This window comes from Squalius cephalus (genome assembly GCF_949319135.1).
Source record: "Squalius cephalus genome assembly, chromosome: 24".
NCBI lineage: Eukaryota > Metazoa > Chordata > Actinopteri > Cypriniformes > Leuciscidae > Squalius > Squalius cephalus.
Window position 1 is genome coordinate 26,563,609 of NC_137145.1, and position 19,633 is coordinate 26,583,241.

At 39.1% G+C, this 19,633-nt stretch overlaps 2 protein-coding genes across 2 annotated transcripts in view; one reads left to right on the forward strand and one right to left on the reverse strand.

Annotated features, from left to right (window-relative positions):
- syk (spleen tyrosine kinase) overlaps positions 1-6,604 on the reverse strand; it is a 36,269-nt gene extending 29,665 nt beyond the window's left edge. The window contains exon 1 of the mRNA XM_079862188.1: positions 6,532-6,604. The gene's annotated coding sequence lies outside the window, so the exon portion shown is untranslated. The remainder of the gene's footprint in view (positions 1-6,531) is intronic.
- On the forward strand, positions 6,180-9,255 carry diras2 (DIRAS family GTPase 2). The gene is made up of 2 exons (XM_079862214.1): positions 6,180-6,384; positions 7,609-9,255. The coding sequence occupies exon 2, from the start codon at positions 7,627-7,629 to the stop codon at positions 8,224-8,226; it is 600 nt and encodes a 199-aa protein (XP_079718340.1). The 5' UTR covers positions 6,180-6,384; positions 7,609-7,626; the 3' UTR covers positions 8,227-9,255.
- The last annotated feature ends 10,378 nt before the right edge of the window (positions 9,256-19,633 follow it).

Below are 19,633 nucleotides of genomic sequence, written 5' to 3' on the forward strand. Positions count from 1 at the left end.
GACGGCTATAGGTTTCTTCTGGTGCTGATTGGTTGGAGGGACGGCTATAGGTTTATTCTTGTTCTGATTGGTTGGAGGGACGGCTATAGGCTTCTTCTGGTGCTGATTGGTTGGAGGTACGGCTATAGGTTTCTTCTGGTGCTGATTGGTTGGAGGGACGGCTATAGGTTTCTTCTGGTGCTGATTGGTTGGAGGGACGGCTATAGGTTTCTTCTGGTGCTGATTGGTTGGAGGGACGGCTATAGGTTTCTTCTGGTGCTGATTGGTTGGAGGGATGGCTATAGGCTTCTTCTGGTGCTGATTGGTTGGAGGGACGGCTATAGGTTTCTTCTGGTGCTGATTGGTTGGAGGTACGGCTATAGGTTTCTTCTGGTGCTGATTGGTTGGAGGGATGGCTATAGGTTTCTTCTGGTGCTGATTGGTTGGAGGGATGGCTATAGGTTTCTTCTGGTGCTGATTGGTTAGAGGGATGGCTATAGGTTTCTTCTGGTGCTGATTGGTTGGAGGGATGGCTATAGGCTTCTTCTGGTGCTGATTGGTTGGAGGGACGGCTATAGGTTTCTTCTGGTGCTGATTGGTTGGAGGTACGGCTATAGGTTTCTTCTGGTGCTGATTGGTTGGAGGGATGGCTATAGGTTTCTTCTGGTGCTGATTGGTTGGAGGGATGGCTATAGGTTTCTTCTGGTGCTGATTGGTTGGAGGGACGGCTATAGGTTTCTTCTTGTGCTGATTGGTTGGAGGGACGGCTATAGGTTTCTTCTGGTGCTGATTGGTTGAAGGACGGCTATAGGCTTCTTCTCGTGCTGATTGGTTGGAGGGATGGCTATAGGTTTCTTCTGGTGCTGATTGGTTGGAGGGATGGCTATAGGTTTCTTCTGGTGCTGATTGGTTGGAGGTACGTCTCGACCTGACTGCAGTTCATCGTCGTAACCGACTTGAGTGGGCAAATGCTCACATTCGATGGCGTCTGGCACTTTGGAGAGGTGTTCTCTTCACAGATGAATCCCGGTTTTCACTGTACAGGGCAGATGGCAGACGGCAGACAGCGTGTATGGCGTCTTGAGGGTGAGCGGTTTGCTGATGTCAACATTGTGGATCGAGTGGTGGCGGTGGGGTTATGTTATGGGCAGGCGTATGTTATGGACAATGAACACAGGTGCATTTTATTAATGGCATTTTGAGGCCCATTGTTGTGAGATCCTGAGGCCCATTGTTGTGCCATCCGTCCACGACCATCACCTCATGTTGCAGCATGAAAATGCACGGCCTCATGTTGCAAGGATCTGTACTCAATTCCTGGAAGCTGAAAACATCCCAGTTCTTGCATGGCCAGTCTCTCAATATTTGAGAGAAATAGGCCTTTTGTGAACATATAAAAAGTCTTAGATCTTTGAGTACAGTTCATGAAAAATGGGGGCAAAAACAAAAGTGTTACGGTTATAATTTTGTTCAGTGTTCTTCTAATATGTAAAATGTTCCTTTCTAAAAAAATTACTGTCTTAGGAAAGCTTTTGTCTTTTAAACACATTAACCAATGTCCAAATACACATAATGGTCACATTGTCAGTTTGTTTTGATTTCTGTTCTGGTCTGTGTTAAGTTAATCTGTTAATAATATAATAATAATAAAATTAAAGCTACAATATGTATTTTTTTTTCGCTGCTAGGGGTCACTAACCTCTTATAATAACAAAGGCGTATGTTAATGACGCATAAGCAGAATTATGTAACTTGTTGTCATGCTGATGTATCTAATTATGTTTATGGATGAATGAATACATTGATGTTTTTAACATGACTGTGGAATGAAGCAGGGCGCGAGTGCTAATGAGAGACAGATATCAGCACCACACGCGAGTCCCGCGGATATAAAGGAATGAGGACATTTCATTCTACAGAACTAACTTATTGGTTCTATATAGTGCAGAATTACTACTCACACATGTCAGTTTATTAGACGAATGAAAGCTAAGCTAACCTTGTGAGCTAACGCAGCGCTGTTTCACTTGGTCTACACTATCACACTAAACTGCATTTCAGTGTGTTAAACGTTATAATGTTATTCTATGTGTTAGTTTGTCTGTATGAGACTAGCAGTGCGCTAGATCAACATTAGAATAAGATACTGATCATATTCTAATATTTCATCATGTTGAGATTTAACATTGATTAGTTTTATGTATATTTGCTCACCTGTCTAATAAAGTACATGCAAGAGCTCTGTCAAGTCCAAGTTAGTCGCGGACGAGGAGCTCTCGGCATCTCGAAAACGCCACGCTGATATTGATCCTCGTTTTAGTTCTCCTTTTGTCCCAAAGTCTGCTTGCCATGGTCCATAATGTTTGAACGAAACAACAACAGCGCGAGCGTGCCGCTATACGTAACGCAGTTGTCCATGTCTGTCACCATATATGAGCTATAACCAGGAATAACGCGGATATTACGTCATTGACAGGCGACAATGACCTGGGACAAGTCATTATTTTAAATAGGAATTTCTCTGAAATTAAAAGTACACAACGGCAGGAAATATATCACACTGTGCAAGTGATTTTTGGATATTTTATTACAAAAATCGTACATATTGTACCTTTAAGTTTATGGTTCTCTGATGGTTAATGGTCACATGACATGCAGGTAAACAAATAAAACATTTCATCTTTCATTTTGATCATCTGTTTTAATATGATTATTTTTATTTTAAAATTATTAATTTCAATTTAACATTTTCATGACTTAATTAATTACTTAATAGCTTTTCATTAAACTCACGAGCCCCAGTCTGGGAAAACTCTGACGTAATGTAATATTTAATGTACTTCATGTTGCTGGTAACAGAGAATGGAATATATTTTCTTTCTCTTTGTATTTTTATATCAATTTGGTACAAGATTATCCTATTCAAATCAATATGATAAATGAGTTAGGTCAAAAGCAATCAAAAAGTAGTCATTATATTACATTAAATGTGTAATGTAATGGATTACGTTACTAACTACAATTTTTTTTATCATGTAATTTGGAATCAGTAACTGATTACAATTTGTAAGTAACCTACCCAGCTCTATAGTTTACATAGGATACATTACTGATGCCAGGCTTGAAAGGATGTATAGTTTGAGAATGTGTTTTGTAACAAATATTTGTCGTACAGCTGACATTTAGCCTATCACATTAGAGGGGACGTTATTATTTAAAGAAGGGAAGAAAAAGCCGTTCACAGTTCAGTATGAAGACCATTCAATAATGCCATTGCTATCTGTTTACATTTCGAGTGAAATTCTAATTTTAATCTTACATTTCTTAACTTCACAAAAGCCTAACGCACATCTACATACACTCAAAAAAATGCTGGGTTGTTTCTGTAAACAAATTGTTGGGTTGATTGTGCTGGGTCAAAAAGTTGGGTTGTTTGGGGTACTGTAAACACATTATTGGGTTGCTCATGCTGGGTCAAATGAGTTGTAAGGGGGTCATTCACAAATAAACCGCTGGTTGGGTTATTTTGACCCAGCAACTGGTTACTTTTTTCATTCTTTGTGGAACTTTCTGGATTCTTCACTTCTGACTCGAGGAGCACGCCACTCGGAGCAGGCAGCTGTTTTATGGTAAGTTAATATGAATGTTTACCTATATTTTTAATAAGTTGTGGTGGTAGCAGCAAGCTAATTTCACTGTTCAACATACAGTCTTTGATATGGAAGTGTGAGGGGTAACGTATTTATTCTGTGAAACATTAATTAGCCACAGCTAGCCGGTTAGAATTTTTGACAAAATCAAATGCCACATCGTTAAATAAATCCTTAGTTGAAATTAAACCAGCTATATCAGCAGCCTTTTTGAAATATGCAGTTTAAATTCTAAATTCATCATGTAATTATCGTAGGCCTATTCATTGTGGACGTTGCATATTTAAAAGTGAGAAAAGCGTTTTGTATGAAATCCATACGCGCAGTTTCCCTCACAGGGTTCGTACGTAAAATCAGCGGGAAATGAGTCTCTAATGTAGGCTAGCTAGTGAGTTGTGAGTGAAAAGTCTGCTGGCGTAGTTTTAGAAGTACTCGTCAGAAGAAGTGACTGAGGTAAGTTCCAGCACAGTCTGCGTGTGTCTTCTGTACTGTCTCGAACCATCGTTTCTGCCAAAAAAAAAAAAGGTTTTCAAGAGCTTGATATAGCCTAGTTTTTTTTAGTAAATGTATGATTTGCAATCTTTATAAACAGCGACTGAGGACAGGAGAAATAAATGGACAGGCGCCAGTTTTGAGAAGAAAAGTATACCCGTTTAGTTGAACGAATGAGCGTCAATATTTAAAACTTAAAAAATGTAAACTTAGCCTACCCTACCACCATGCATGTCATCTTTCATTTTATTGTGTGTAAGTTAACATCTAAACGAGGCGATCATCAGCGCTGCCAGTCAGGAGATTAACGAGCAGCTTTGTGGGTTTGTGAGTTTTAATGTTAAAGACACTATCAACATTACAGTAATATTTTACTTTTAATAAAATAATGTTTTATTTTAATGCCTTAATGTTGATAATATTTGTCCAAATTACTCTTTTATTACTATTACTATAATACTATTATTTGTATAATACTACAAATACTGAATACACATTTTGTTTGTTTTTCACATTTGGTCATTTGGTAATGTTTGCAATAATTTTAATTGCATATTCAGTAATAAATTGATACTTCCACAAAAAAAGCTTAACTTGCATGTCAGTTTTATTACAACACTCTAAGTGATTGTCCGGGAAGCAGACACACTCTGTCAGTTTAAATCTAGACTAAAACGCATCTCTTTTACCTGGCATTCATATAGAACATTATACATTTCTATTATTCAAATCAGTTAAATGATTATTAGGCTGCATATGTCAGCCGGAACCAGGGACACTTTCCTATAACACCTGATGTACTCATTATTTAATAAGAGGAATGGCATGAATGCTAATGTTTGTCTTTCTGTTCATTCTAAAGTTTACTGAAGTCAGCCGGATCCAGGCCGTATCCAGATCAGAAGGTGGACCTGCGCCTGGACCCATCCATGATGCATCCCTGAAGGGCCAGCCTCATCAGCCCTGTGAAGGCCTCATCGACACGACTGATCCTCAACAAACTCGTCTCCATACTGGTGTGATGACTCCGACTTCTAACCAGATGGAACTGGATAAATATTCTGAATTTTCTTATTCAATCTGACCTCTGACCTGTAATGCTGCCTGAATCATAATCATACACTGTTCGCTCGATGGCCAGAGGAGAACTAAACGACTGAGCCTGGGTTCTCCCAAGGTTTTTTTCTCCATTCTGTCACCTGATGGAGTTTTGGTTCCTTGCCACTGTTGCCTTGGCTTTTGGCTTGCTTAGTTGGGGACATTTAATATTCAACAATATTATTGATTTGCCTTAAGGTGGACGATGACGCAATTTTCTTCTAGAAACAAACTTTGTTGTATTATATTCACGTTACAGTATCACTGTGAAGCTGCTTTTATACAGTCTGTATTGTAAAAAGCGCTATGTAAATAAAGATGACTTGACTTGACTTGTGTAATCAACAGGTGAGGACCAACATGGTTGAATATTTACAAAATGAGATGATTGGTGAATTGCTGCACATGCTGTGCCTCAGGGATGAAATGAGGGGGACATGTCAGACCTTTGACATTGATTAACATTTGTATTCGATAAAGAAAAGTATTAAAGAAATGTATAAAATAAAAATAAATAAAAAATGAGATTGAAATCATACAGTGGCCTCTCTGGTTTATTGTATTACAGAGATAATAATTATTTTACATTCATAATATAACAAATATTTGTTTCTAATTTTAATAAGGCAATGAGACAAGAAATAACCCAGCACATGAGTAAGACTTAACCCAGCAAGAGGGTTAATTTCACCCACTGGTTGGGTCAAATGAATGACCCAGAAATATGGGTTAAATGGTAAAACCCAGCACTTGGGTCAAACCAACCCAGCGCGTGTTCTGTCCAATAGTGACCCAGCGGTGTGGTTAAGGTTGGGTTATTTTTTAACCCAGCAGTTTTTAGAGTGTATGAATTATATATATATATACAGCCCACTATAAAAACGGAAGGGTCTGATGAGTATGAGGAATATAATGAGGCAGGGCTTCGTGTGTGTTTTGCAGCGGGCTGAAATCCCAGATGATGACGTCACGGGGAGAGAACGGGAGAGAGTCAGCAGACACTCAGGAAACACACGCTCCCTTTAAACATCACAGTCATGCCTCAGATGGACCTTTAGAGGGATCGCAGACCTCAGGAAAAACAACCCATATCCCATCATCTCCATCGTCCACCACGACATGACAACGGGAATTTAAAATCACGCCTTTGTACATCAGCATTTAGGTGAGTTTCTGAAGCGCATCCATTCAAACCAGCGAATTAAATCGGGTTATGTATTATTTATTATTTTAAATACACCGTATTTATTATATATAATTTATTATATAACAAGGAATATCAAAGGTATAGTATAGTGGTACTCACAGTCACAGATTAGTGCGGTTTTCTGTTGGTCTGTTGTTTTGCGCATTCTGCCTCCATCAAACAGCGCTGCATCACATCCTGACCCGTTTACCGTCAAAGAAAAGACGCATTCAGATATATGTCCCGCTTTTGCTTGCATCCATGTGCTCACTGAGCATGTGCTGCTCCTGTGTTGAGGCTTTGATATTCGTCCTGCTGGATGAACTGATCGGGAAACCTACATGTCAGACTGGCAGAGGTCTCATTGGCCAGTATCTCCACTGACTCTCATTATAAGAAATCTGAGTTTACTTTTGATTTCGAATTGCATGAATTTTGAATGCTTTATTTTAGGGGTGTAATGAAACCCTCATGTCACGATTCGAACATATCGCGATACTGAACTCACGATACGATATTATTGCGATACTCCAACATATGGTAGCCTTAAAGGTTAAATAAAAATGTACATTAGATTGACACGCTAAATTTGGTGTTACATTGTGTGTAAATGAATAGGCTTGGACTTGGCACTGGAAACCCAATAGAGGTATCAGAATTTTTTTTTTTTTCATGATTCTGGAGCTGAAAATACAGAATTATTTTAGACAAATATACTTGCACTTGTAGTAGATATATTTAAAATAATGTAGGCCACTTTTTACTGGTAACATCAGACATACTGCATTATCAGAACCCACAAATATTCCCCCATTGTATCATTACACATTATATTCAACAATATATAGTAGTTTAATGTAGTACTGACACAGACATTTTCATTTTGGGTGAACTATCCACAATTTTGTCACTATCCACGATACATATATTGATGCATTTTTGTATTGCGATATATTATGACACGATATATTGTTACACCCCTACTTTATATATTTTTATATGTTTATATTGTAGAAAGCTCTCTGTAGGCTACCGAAATCATGTTTTAAAACAGACTTAAAATAATGCAATATCATAATAATATTATAATATAATGTTTGGCTCGTTTCATGATTTATAATGCAAATACAGTGTTGTCGATGGGATGTCAAACTTCTGGTGCTTGTATTTCATAAGCGTTCCTTTCACTTTGCCTCCATCCAGGTCTTTTTAAGCGCCGCTATGCCAGAACAAAGCAATGATTACCGGGTGGTTGTGTTTGGAGCCGGTGGAGTGGGCAAAAGCTCCCTGGTCTTGCGCTTTGTGAAGGGAACCTTTCGCGAGAGCTACATCCCCACCGTCGAGGACACCTACAGGCAGGTGATCAGCTGCGACAAGAGCATCTGCACGCTTCAGATCACGGACACCACCGGCAGCCACCAGTTCCCCGCCATGCAGCGCCTGTCCATCACTAAAGGCCACGCATTCATCTTAGTCTACTCAATCTCCAGCAAACAGTCTCTGGAGGAGCTCAAGCCCATCTTCGAGCAGATCTGCCTGATTAAGGGAGACATCGAGAACATCCCGATCATGCTGGTGGGAAACAAGAACGACGAGCTGAACAGCCGTGAAGTGGAGAGCGGGGACGGAGAGGCCACGGCCAAGAGGTGGAAGTGTGCCTTCATGGAGACCTCAGCCAAGACCAATCACAACGTCAAGGAGCTGTTTCAGGAGCTTCTGAACTTGGAGAAACGCAGGACTGTGAGCCTTCAGATCGACAGCAAGAAGAGCAAGCAGCAAAAACGAGCTGAGAAGCTGAAGGGCAAATGTGTGGTCATGTGAAAAACCAAAGTGTGTTTGGAAAACCAAAGCATTTTGCGGATGGTTTTATTGCACCGTTTACACCTGAAGACAAGAACGTTGGAAGAGGAGCAAAGTTTACTCGGATATCTTAAAGAAAGAGTTCATCCAAAAATGAAAATGTGGTAAACCGTTAAGGCTTTATTTCTTCTGTGGAACACAAATGTTGAAAAAATTTTTTTAAGAAGAATGGGCGCTCTTTTCCATATTAAGTAAACGGGGTAATGTCCAAAATGACAAACAGCAGTTCATATGACTCATGCGCAATATTCCTGAAGTCATTCGCTTACTGGAGGGGAAGATCTTTAGTCGATTTATAATACTTTTATGATGCCTTTTCATTTAGGAGCCTGACTGCACTAGTCCCATCCACCAACATTATATGCAATTATGCAAAAGAGTGAGCAAAATATACATTCTTTACTTATTCTTTGACTTTATTTTCTGTGGAGAAAATAAGGGACATGGTGGTGGAAAAAAACATGAGATGGGAGGACAAACAATAAGTCAATGCTTCTCTAACAAATGTTTGCGTTCAACCGAGAAACTTTGCGTTCACTCGCAAAACATTTTGAGCTCTTTCTCTTTTCTCTTTTTGAGTTTCTTGGTGGACCGCAAGCGTTTTTGCGAGGGAACGCCAAGTTTCTCGGGGGAATGCAAAACATTTGCGAGAGAACGCAATAGCATTGACAAATCATTTTTCCTCCATCTCATATTTTTTCCTTCATCATGTTCCTTTAGGGGCTCCGTAGAGAAATGCCTAGAGAACCAATGTTCATAAAGTTTTAAAGGAGTAGTTCACTTCAGAATCAAAATGTTCATGTCTTTCTCTCTTCAGTCGAAAATAAATTAAGGTTTTTGAGGAAAACATGGTAGGATTTTTCTCCATATAGTGACTTCAACGGTTATCAACGGGTTGAAGGTCCAAATGTCAGTTTCAGTGCAGCTTCAAAGTCTCAACACGATCCCAGCCGAGGAATAAGGGTCTTATCTAGCTAAACCTTCGGTCATTTAAAAAATAAATAAATAAATGTATATACTTTTTAACCACAAAGTCTCATCTTGCACTAGCTCTGTGATGCGCCACACATTGCGTAATCACATTGAAAGGTCACGCGGAAGTACAGACCTAGTGTTTACAAAGCGAACGTGCAAAGAAAATACATTCATAAAAGGTAAAACAACGATGTCGGACGATTTTGACGTTGGTTTTCCGCCCTACCCTACATTTTCCACATACGTCAGGTTACCGACTGACCTTACCAACATGATTACGTAATGCGTGAAGTCATGGACGTGCAAGACGAGCATTTGTGGTTAAAAAGTATATATAATTTTACTTTAGAGTGATGAGTGATGTTTTGTCTAGATTAGACCTGTAAACCTCGGCTGGATGGTGTCGAGCCTTTGAAGCTGCACTGAAACTCACATTTGGACCTTCAACCCGTTGAAGTCACTATATAGAGAAAAATCCTGGAATATTTTCCTCAAAACACCTTCATTTCTTTTTGCCTGAAGAAAGAAAGACATTAATATCTTGGATGACGTGTGGGTGAGTAAATTATCAGGAAATTTTAATTTTGAAATGAACTAATCCTTTAATTTTACACTTTGTAATGACATAATTTCGCCAGCTTGTCACAGATGTGATTGTGGTGTAATCAAAGTTTACAGCAACATCAGTGCCTGGCAACCTGTTCTGCTCTCGGTTTTACTCCCTTTTAGACCACAAACTCAAAGGGAAAACCCCAGGCTAACCCAGCGGCAGTACTAATACCTTTTTTTTTTTTTTTTTTTAAATCAATAAGCATTTCAAAAAGCAGTAAAATCAGGACAAGGGTTTTAAAAGCTATTTAAAAGCACTAGCTATTCCTGAGATCGATCGAAATAGTCGCATTAGCTTTATAGCCGTTGTGTTGGAGAACAGCTGCCTCTTACAGCACAGGCTGGGCGAAATGAATGTGTTTATAACAGAGACGTCACATATGGCAGTTCATGATCGCATTCATCAACTGAATGGTAACATGTCAAGGCATGCGGCCAGTAGTAATCAACTAAAATAAGCTAAATGGTTGTTACTGTGTTAGTTGTGCAACTCACTGTCAAGGTTTTAAGGACGGCTGTCATAGTTTTATTATATGCCTTCGATTGGATTGTATCAAAGCTTTAGTTTTATTTTCAGGGCTTTTAGGTTTTCTGTCTATTAATGAGTTTATAAATGTGCTCTTCCAAACACAGAGTTGACTATTTTCCCAGTAATATACAGTATTTGTATGAAGGAATATTGTAGTATGAAAGGAAAGATCAGCTACAACACAGTCACATTAATTGTAAACCTTATTGGCAGATTCATTTTTGAACACGGTAAACATAATAATATTAATCGCTGACAAAACTACAGTTGGCAGGGGTTTTTCAAGCGAAATAACATGATCTATCATCAACATGTGTTTACACATATTTAGTGAAATATCAACATGTGCTTTTGAGAGGATAGCTTTTCTAATTATGTATTTTAGCATGACAGCTCTTGTACAGTGAGCTATTAATCAAGTTCAAGTGCTATATTATATTTGTTACAAGAAGAAACTCACTTGTCTGGTCAGAGTGAAGTAAACAGCTGCATATTTTCTGTAGTAGCGTACTGGAGAGCTTTATCAAATGTGATATTTAACTTGAATAGCATAATCTGTGCAAATGTAGCTAGTGAAAATGTGCATCACGGGTACAGGAATTGCTAAGACCCAAAGCTTACAGTGGGTTTCTCTTATACAGTTGGAGTTCTGATATAAAAATTGTTCTATTGTTTTGATGAAATGCCTGTATAGACATCATGTGTGCCTACAAGTTTATATGATTGTATTTTAGGTCACAAGAATAAATAATATTATGCATTTGATCGAATGTCTTCATTCGTAAAGTTATTTAAGAATTTAACTAGAAAATGAATCCATCATTTTCACATGAAAAACATTTTAACATTGTAATAGAAATTTCGGCTCCCTTTGTATTCAAACAATTGTGTTAAGATCATTCTAGCAGCTGCTACGTTTATACGTGCATCTATTCAAACCGCTGATGAATGGCGTGACTCTGGGCAGAAATGATGCTGGTGTGTGTGTGTGTGTGGGGGGGGGAGGTGCACGGGGGAAGAATTTCTGTGCTAGACATGTCAGAGTAATAAAGCCCGTGAGGCTCATTATCGGCAAGTCAAGTGTCCTACAGTATAATGGAGCACCTGCCAGCACTTCACCAGCACAAGCTCTCTCATGATGATGAGCACCACCAGCACAATACACCATTCATCTGACTAAAACATGCTGTCATTTATGAACAAAAACTAGCAACTGATAGCAGATGACTTTGACATCAAATCTGACAGGAGAATGGCTCCATTTTAGATTATTTTGATAGTCCATTTTAGAAATTCTGCTAGCTAAGTAACTACGTGCCAACTTATTATACTACCCCTAAACCTAACCTAACAGTGTACTGCAGTCTATACTCTAATGAGAGTCTGTTGGCATGTAGTTGCATATTAATGAAGACAGGGAAACAGGAAAAGCTGCAGGTCGGGGACATGTGTGTGTCAAAGTGGCGAAAGTTACACAATGCTACAACACAAACTAACCCCTAACCCTACACCATAAGGCAGCTTTTGCAACCAATTGTAAAGACCTTTCGGCATGCCCATTACTCCGACTGGCAGATACCCACACTTGAGTTAATGAGCGTTAGTTGACATGAACTAACTTACTAAGTATAGGTAGAAAATGGGAATAATGCCATTGTTTCCTATTTGTTTTTAGCTCTGTCTTTGGGGATTCCCTTAGCCAATCCAGCTTGTAATGAAGCCACTGGAGGCAAGTTGAACTGAACCCATGTGCAGATTTATTTAACAAAACTTCATCAAAACAAATGCAAAATAAACTAAGACTTGAAATAAACTTGAACAAATATAAACTCACCTTACACAAAGCTAGACAGCAGACAATGGGAACATAGGGCTATATACACAAATACTAATGACTTGACAAGACACCTAAAAGCAATGAACAATGAACCAATGACGAAACAGAACAGAGAACCACATGACTAGAACAACTAATGAAAACAACACATGAAGCAAGGAGAGCACATGACATGATCACATCAGGAGAAAGGGAAACACATGGCTGGCTGTATCCAAAATCACATACTCTCTCGAGTGGGTATTATTTTAAATATGTAATAATAATAATATGTTCTATATAATGTAATATGAATGAGTATAGTATGAAGGTAATCCGGACATACTACATTCGCCATGTTGTCATTATCATGTCAACTACCAGCGTCAGTTGTGTTGCGTCACAAATCCTCTCCCGTGGCCTCATGGGATAGTAAAGTGTCTATCATATACTTCAGAATCTCTGTATTCATTTTGTTTTGCCTGTATAAGTGACACTAACCATTGATTTGCATTATATGATTGTCATTATATCACCAAGGACCATGGTTTCAGCTAAAAACCTTCTTTACATTTTTACTGGAGAAAAAAAAGACACTTACATCTTGGATAACCTGAGGGTGAGTAAATTAGCAGCAAATTTTCATTTTTCAACTATCCCTTTAAGGACTAAGACAGCAGTAGGTTTATTAGGCTGCTGTCCCTTAAAGTCCCAATGAAATCAAAATCGTTGTTTGGCTTTTACTATGAATTAAAAGCTTATTGTTATCTATAAGATAGTGTGCTCCCTAAACAATGACAAAATTCACATTTAGAAGATATAAGCATTCAAAACGTACAGTCTCTCACTTACGCAAATATGGATCAATGATTTTGATGACATCACTCTGCACTTCAGCTTCTCATCAGACTTTCTGTCCAATCAAATGCTCTCTATCACCTGAAGCTCCGCCCCACATTATGAATAGATGCTGAAGCTGCGGCTGAAATCAGTCACTTGTTCACACATCTACTATTTTCTCCATGGTGAATGGCAGATAGTGCACTATATAGGGGATAGAGAGTGATATATAGGGGATAGAGAGTGATATATGGGATAGGGAGTGATATATAGGGAGTGATATATAGGAGATAGAGAGTGATATATATAGGGGATAGGGAGTGATATATAGGGTATAGGGAGTGATATATAGGGGATAGAGAGTGATATATAGGGGATAGAGAGTGATATATAGGGGATAGGGAGTGATATATAGGGGATAGGGAGTGATATATAGGGAGTGATATATAGGAGATAGGGAGTGATATATAGGGGATAGAGAGTGATATATAGGGGATAGAGAGTGATATGGGATAGAGAGTGATATATAGGGGATAGGGAGTGATATATAGGGGATAGAGAGTGATATATAGGGGATAGAGAGTGATATATAGGGGATAGGGAGTGATATATAGGGGATAGGGAGTGATATATAGGGGATAGGGAGTGATATATAGGGGATAGGGAGTGATATATAGGGGATAGAGATTGATATATAGGGAATAGAGAGTGATATATAGGGGATAGGGAGTGATATATAGGGGATAGGGAGTGATATATAGGGGCTAGGGAGTGATATATAGGGGATAGGGAGTGATATATAGGGGATAGATAGGGGATAGGGAGTGATATATAGGGGATAGGGAGTGATATATAGGGTATAGGGAGTGATATATAGGGGATAGGGAGTGATATATAGGGGATAGGGTGTGATATATAGGGGATAGGGAGTGATATATAGGGGATAGGGATAGGGATAGGGAGTGATATATAGGGGATAGGGAGTGACATATAGGGGATAGGGAGTGATATATAGGGGATAGGGTGTGATATATAGGGGATAGGGAGTGATATATAGGGGATAGGGAGTGATATATAGGGGATAGGGAGTGATATATAGGGGATAGAGATTGATATATAGGGAATAGAGAGTGATATATAGGGGATAGGGAGTGATATATAGGGGCTAGGGAGTGATATATAGGGGATAGGGAGTGATATATAGGGGATAGATAGGGGATAGGGAGTGATATATAGGGGATAGGGAGTGATATATAGGGTATAGGGAGTGATATATAGGGGATAGGGAGTGATATATAGGGGATAGGGTGTGATATATAGGGGATAGGGAGTGATATATAGGGGATAGGGATAGGGATAGGGAGTGATATATAGGGGATAGGGAGTGACATATAGGGGATAGGGATAGGGAGTGATATATAGGGGATAGGGAGTGACATATAGGGGATAGGGAGTGACATATAGGGGATAGGGAGTGATATATAGGGGATAGGGAGTGATATATAGGGGATAGGGAGTGATATATAGGGGATAGGGAGTGATATATAGGGTATAGGGAGTGATTCACACAGTGTAAATATGTTTTCCATCGGGGCGAATGAAGTTCATGTTAGTGTCACGTGAACAGCCACATCTCCGGTCCAGAGACACGATACACAGAGCGGATCATGTGATCGAGTCCCGCAGACCAGAAAACATATCAGACCCATTTGAACTCTGCAGAATGCTGTATTTTAAAGCGGTATGGAGGAAATGAGGAGAAACGGTTAGAGATTAGGAGGAAACTGAAGCTATATTGAGCTCAACGGCTCTGGCCGAGCTGTGATATAAACCAAACGCTATTGGCTATTTAAAAAAAGGGGAGGAGCTGTTCGATATGCCCCGCCCTGTCTTCCTGTTTAGTGATGATGTTATCATACTGTTACACACGTGTTTTCTTTCTCAACTGTTTATGTTCACTTAAGACATAACTGACTATGTTTCACAAGGATACTCGCCACATTTTGACATAATTCTCTTGTGAATTTGTCTATTCAAGCGCAAGAAGTCGAGAAAGTCGATGCAGTAGGCTATTCACCTCTCTCTTTACCACCAGTTAACGTTAGTAATATGTTCCTCATTTTACTTTCTTTGCTATTGACATATCCGACCAAACTACAAACTTTCCAGCGATGTCTGTAAAAAAGGGATGCGCTCAACAAGATTGTGCGTCTGTGCTGCTGTGTGCTGGTGTCAGTACATCCCTAATTTTAATAAATTAAACACTATAGAGTATTATTTTATTGAACACTTTGGCAAGCTGCTTTAAATATTATCATCAAACTGGTGTTAATTGGCCCAGACAGGGAGTGCAGCCCTATCAGATTCATAACAGCCAGTCGCACACCCATGGCTCCCAACCTGTCAGTCAAAAGCCATATTCGGACGGGACTAGTTTAATATGGCGGGGTGGGGTAAAGTACATACCAGAGTATGTACATCTCAGTAATCATTACGGACAATGTCAGTAAAAATTACGGCGACTTTTACCTTCAGTAAAAAGGTCAGGAAAAATTACCTCAGGTAATACTAATCCCGTGCGAATAGACCCGCTGTAAATAAGTACATAATTTTTAAACACGAAATGATGAAATATTTGTTTTGCCAGTGTAACACTTTCCACCATGCCTGATGATTGAAAGTGCATTGAACTCAGTGAAGTCTACAGACTTCTTGGCCTACCTGACCATCAAATCCTCTCCTCACGAGAGAAGGCCTATTTATACATACACTCCTCACTCTCGGCCTATCCTGCCCCAGCCAGGGATGCGGGAAGAGTACTCTGGGTTCGGGCCAGTTTCCGAGCTCGGACGGCATGCCTAATACGCCTACTCTATCTGATTATTTGTAACTGTGAACTCGTGAAACAGCTTATAAACAGCTTATCACTTAATGAATTGACAGCCTGTCCGCTAATCTTCAACGTGTTTGCTATTAAATAGTGATTCTGGGGTGAGCTACTATCTGGAGTTTGCAAAAATGTTTTATTAAAGAAATCAGACAATTTTGCAACAGGTAGTATTCAGTTTACAGCACTGGTTCAATTCTATGGTATCTGTGGAACAGACTGAAACACAGGGCTTGAATAGGTACACAGAACAGATCAAGGAAACAAGACACAGCTAGGGCAAATTAACTAACAAGTAATTAACCCTCTGGGGTCTGAGCTGTTTTCTGGGCCCTGGAGGTGTTCTGAAATGCTCTGACATTTGTGCTTATTTCTGTTACTTGTGACATTTTCATGGCTAAAGTCTAATTACACTGTATTCAGCACAAACTCTGCTACAATAATATATCAGCAGCTGTATGTGAAAGTTTATAGTTTAGAGATAATGACGTTTATGCGTGGGTTGTGAAAAAACAAAACAAAATTGTCACTGAAATAAGGTCATGAAACCCATACTGATTATTTCTTCACAAGTCTTTTAAAAAAATCACCCTGGAGGCTGACGAGGGCGTGGCTTACCCAGAGCAGGAAGCCTCCAGGGTGGAGCCGGCAGCTCGGGAGACCAGGGCGGAGCCGGCCGTCCAGTGTTGAGCGTCTTGAGCACGGCCTTCGTGGCCGTGTTAGTGGCCTGGACCGGAGTCCTCTCTGGACTCTCCTGGATGGGAGACGGAGTCTCCGGAGAAGCCTTGTTGGTTGTAAAAACCAAAGAAGCTTGTCGTTTTATTGTTAACTGTTAACTTGCTTTACATCATTGTTACAACATTAATCGTTTTTGCGTGTTGAACATAGTTGTAATTGTAGAAATGTAATATACCGTTAATGTTACCCAGCAAGCATTAACTACTTGTCAACATAGCTCATTGTAATAATATTAAGCTGGATGGATTGATATTGAAATATATCAATATATTAGGTCGCTGATGTATTACTGTGTTGAAAAGTGTACATGTAATCAATGAAAAAAATTTGCTGTGTGGCAGAAGAAAAAAATCAGTAAATAAACTCCCTTTGCAATCGTGACAGTGGTGTCATTTTTGTTTAATGTAGACCCTCTTTTATAATCATATCAACTCTTTAAATGTGCCAGAGTGGAGAAGTGTAGGCAGTCTTGAAAAATAACACAAGACTCAACCTTGATGACTCGACTTGGACTTGAACACTGGGGGCTCGAGACTCGACTCGGACTCAGGTAATGGTGACTCGACTCGGACTCTTCTTTGGTGACTCGGACTCGAACACTGGGGACTCGAGACTCGGTGACTCGACTACAACACTGGTACGAGCACACTCGAGCCCTTAAGAGAGTAGCCAGAAAAATGGAAACTGGAAAAAAAAAATAGAGTTTGTTTATTTATTTTAGCCACAGTGGCTAAATTAACGAAAAATAAAGCTTCAACCCCAGATGTTTCCAAGCAGCACAGCAATAATGACTTCATGAACATCTTTACTTACAAGATTGACAATATCAGGAAAAAAACAATAACACTCTATATCAGGGAGATCATTGTAGTCACCTTGAGGAAAAATTTGATTCATTCATTACTATAGGAGAGGAAGGATTTTCTAAAGTCGTTAAATCATCTAAATCGACAACATGTATGTTAGATCCTATACAGACTAAGCTATTGAAAGAGATGCTTCCAGAGGTCATAGATCCTCTTCTTAATATTAATTCAATTACATTAATTGTACATTAATTGAAATACATTAATTCATCTTTGTCATTAGGACACACACCAAAAACTTAAGCTGGCTATGATTAAACACTTGTTAAAAAAAACACAACTTGATCCTACAGAATCAGTCAATTACAGGCCGGTCTCAAATCTACCTTTTCTGTCAAAGATACTAGAAAAGGCAGTATCTTCACAACTGTGTTCATTTTTAGAAAGAAATTATATATGCGAGGATTTCCAGTCTGGATTTAGACCGTACCATAGTACCGAGACAGCTCTACAAATTATTTATAAATGAGTCACAAATGATTTGCTCTTATCATCCGATCGTGGTTGTATCTCTCTATTAGTGTTACTCGATCTTAGTGCTGAATTTGATATTATTGACCACAACATTCTTTTAAATAGACTCGAAAATTATGTTGGCATTAGTGGAATTGCACTAGCATGGTTTAAATCATACTTATCTGACTGTTATCAGTTTGTAGCAGTAAATGAAGGGATGTCTCCAGTGTTGCCAACTATTTTCAAAGGAAAGTAGCTAACACCTCCCCTAAAAGTAGCTAAATGTCGCTAGATGACGTCATACGTCAATTAGCATATTCATGACGTCATCGCGGCGTACTTGCATTCTGCCTGCCTAATGTTTTTCTCTCATTAAAATCATGCTCACATACTGTATTTTAATATAATATAATATAATATAATATAATATAATATAATATAATATAATATAATATAATATAGCCGAATGTCCAATAAAGCTGTTCTCATTTACTATATTTTTTTGTCAGACAATAGAACGAGTAGCTATTGAATGACTATTTTTTTATATGTGTAAAATTATCTGAATTGAGAGAGTTTGGGAACTGGGTGAACTAAAGCACTGTGATAGAGAGTATTACAAGTAATAAGCACAAGAAAAGAAAGGAAAATAAAATGGTCAAACTAAATTCTTTAAATATAAAACAAAAGATAAGTCCGTCCGTGGAAACAACACTGCTCATTCACGTCTGTTAGCTGCCATGCTGCTGCTCTCAGCCATTCACAGAACAGGGTAGACGCAGAGAGAGGTGTGTTACGGCAAGGAGAAAGCAAATCTCGTGCTCGCAGGACTCATGCTGGCAACATTTGGAGGTTACTGAGGTTTGTTCAAAAAGTAGCTAGATTTGTCGCTAGTCGCTTTTTGAAAAATTGTCGCTAAAGGGGTCTGAAAAGTCGATAAAAATAGCGACAAAGGCGCTAAATTGGCAACACTGGATGTCTCATCGATCACAAGTTCAGTATGGCGTACCACAAGGCTCAGTACTAGGACCGCTGCTGTTCACTCTGTACATGCTACCATTAGGAGATATCATTAGGAAACATGGAATTAGTTTTCACTGTTATGCTGATGATACTTACAGTACAAAGCACTAAATGGTTTAGCTCCCCAGTACTTGAGCGAGCTCTTAACGCATTATAGTCCTTCACTTCTATTGAGATCTACCTAAAATATCAAAACTGACTGCTGGCGGTAGATCCTTTTCCTATTTAGCACCAAAACTTTGGAACAGTCTTCCTGAAGCAGACACACTCTGTCAGTTCAAAGCTAGACTAAAAACACATCTCTTTGACCTAGCATACACATATCACATTATAGACTTCTATAATTCAATGTTAGGCTGCATAGATTAGGTCAGCCTGAACCAGGAACACTTCCCATAAATCTTGATGTACTCGTTACATCATTAGAAGGATGGTGTCTACACTAATATTAGTCTCTCTGTTTATCCCGAGGTTTACCGTCCGCCGGATACAGGCAGTATCCAGATCTGATGAAGGACCTGTGCCTGGATACGACGACAACGCAGTCCTGAAGTATCAACTAGTCTCTCCCCTGTGAAGGCCTCCTTCCCTTTACCTCTGTACACATAAAACGTTGTCAGAATAATTCC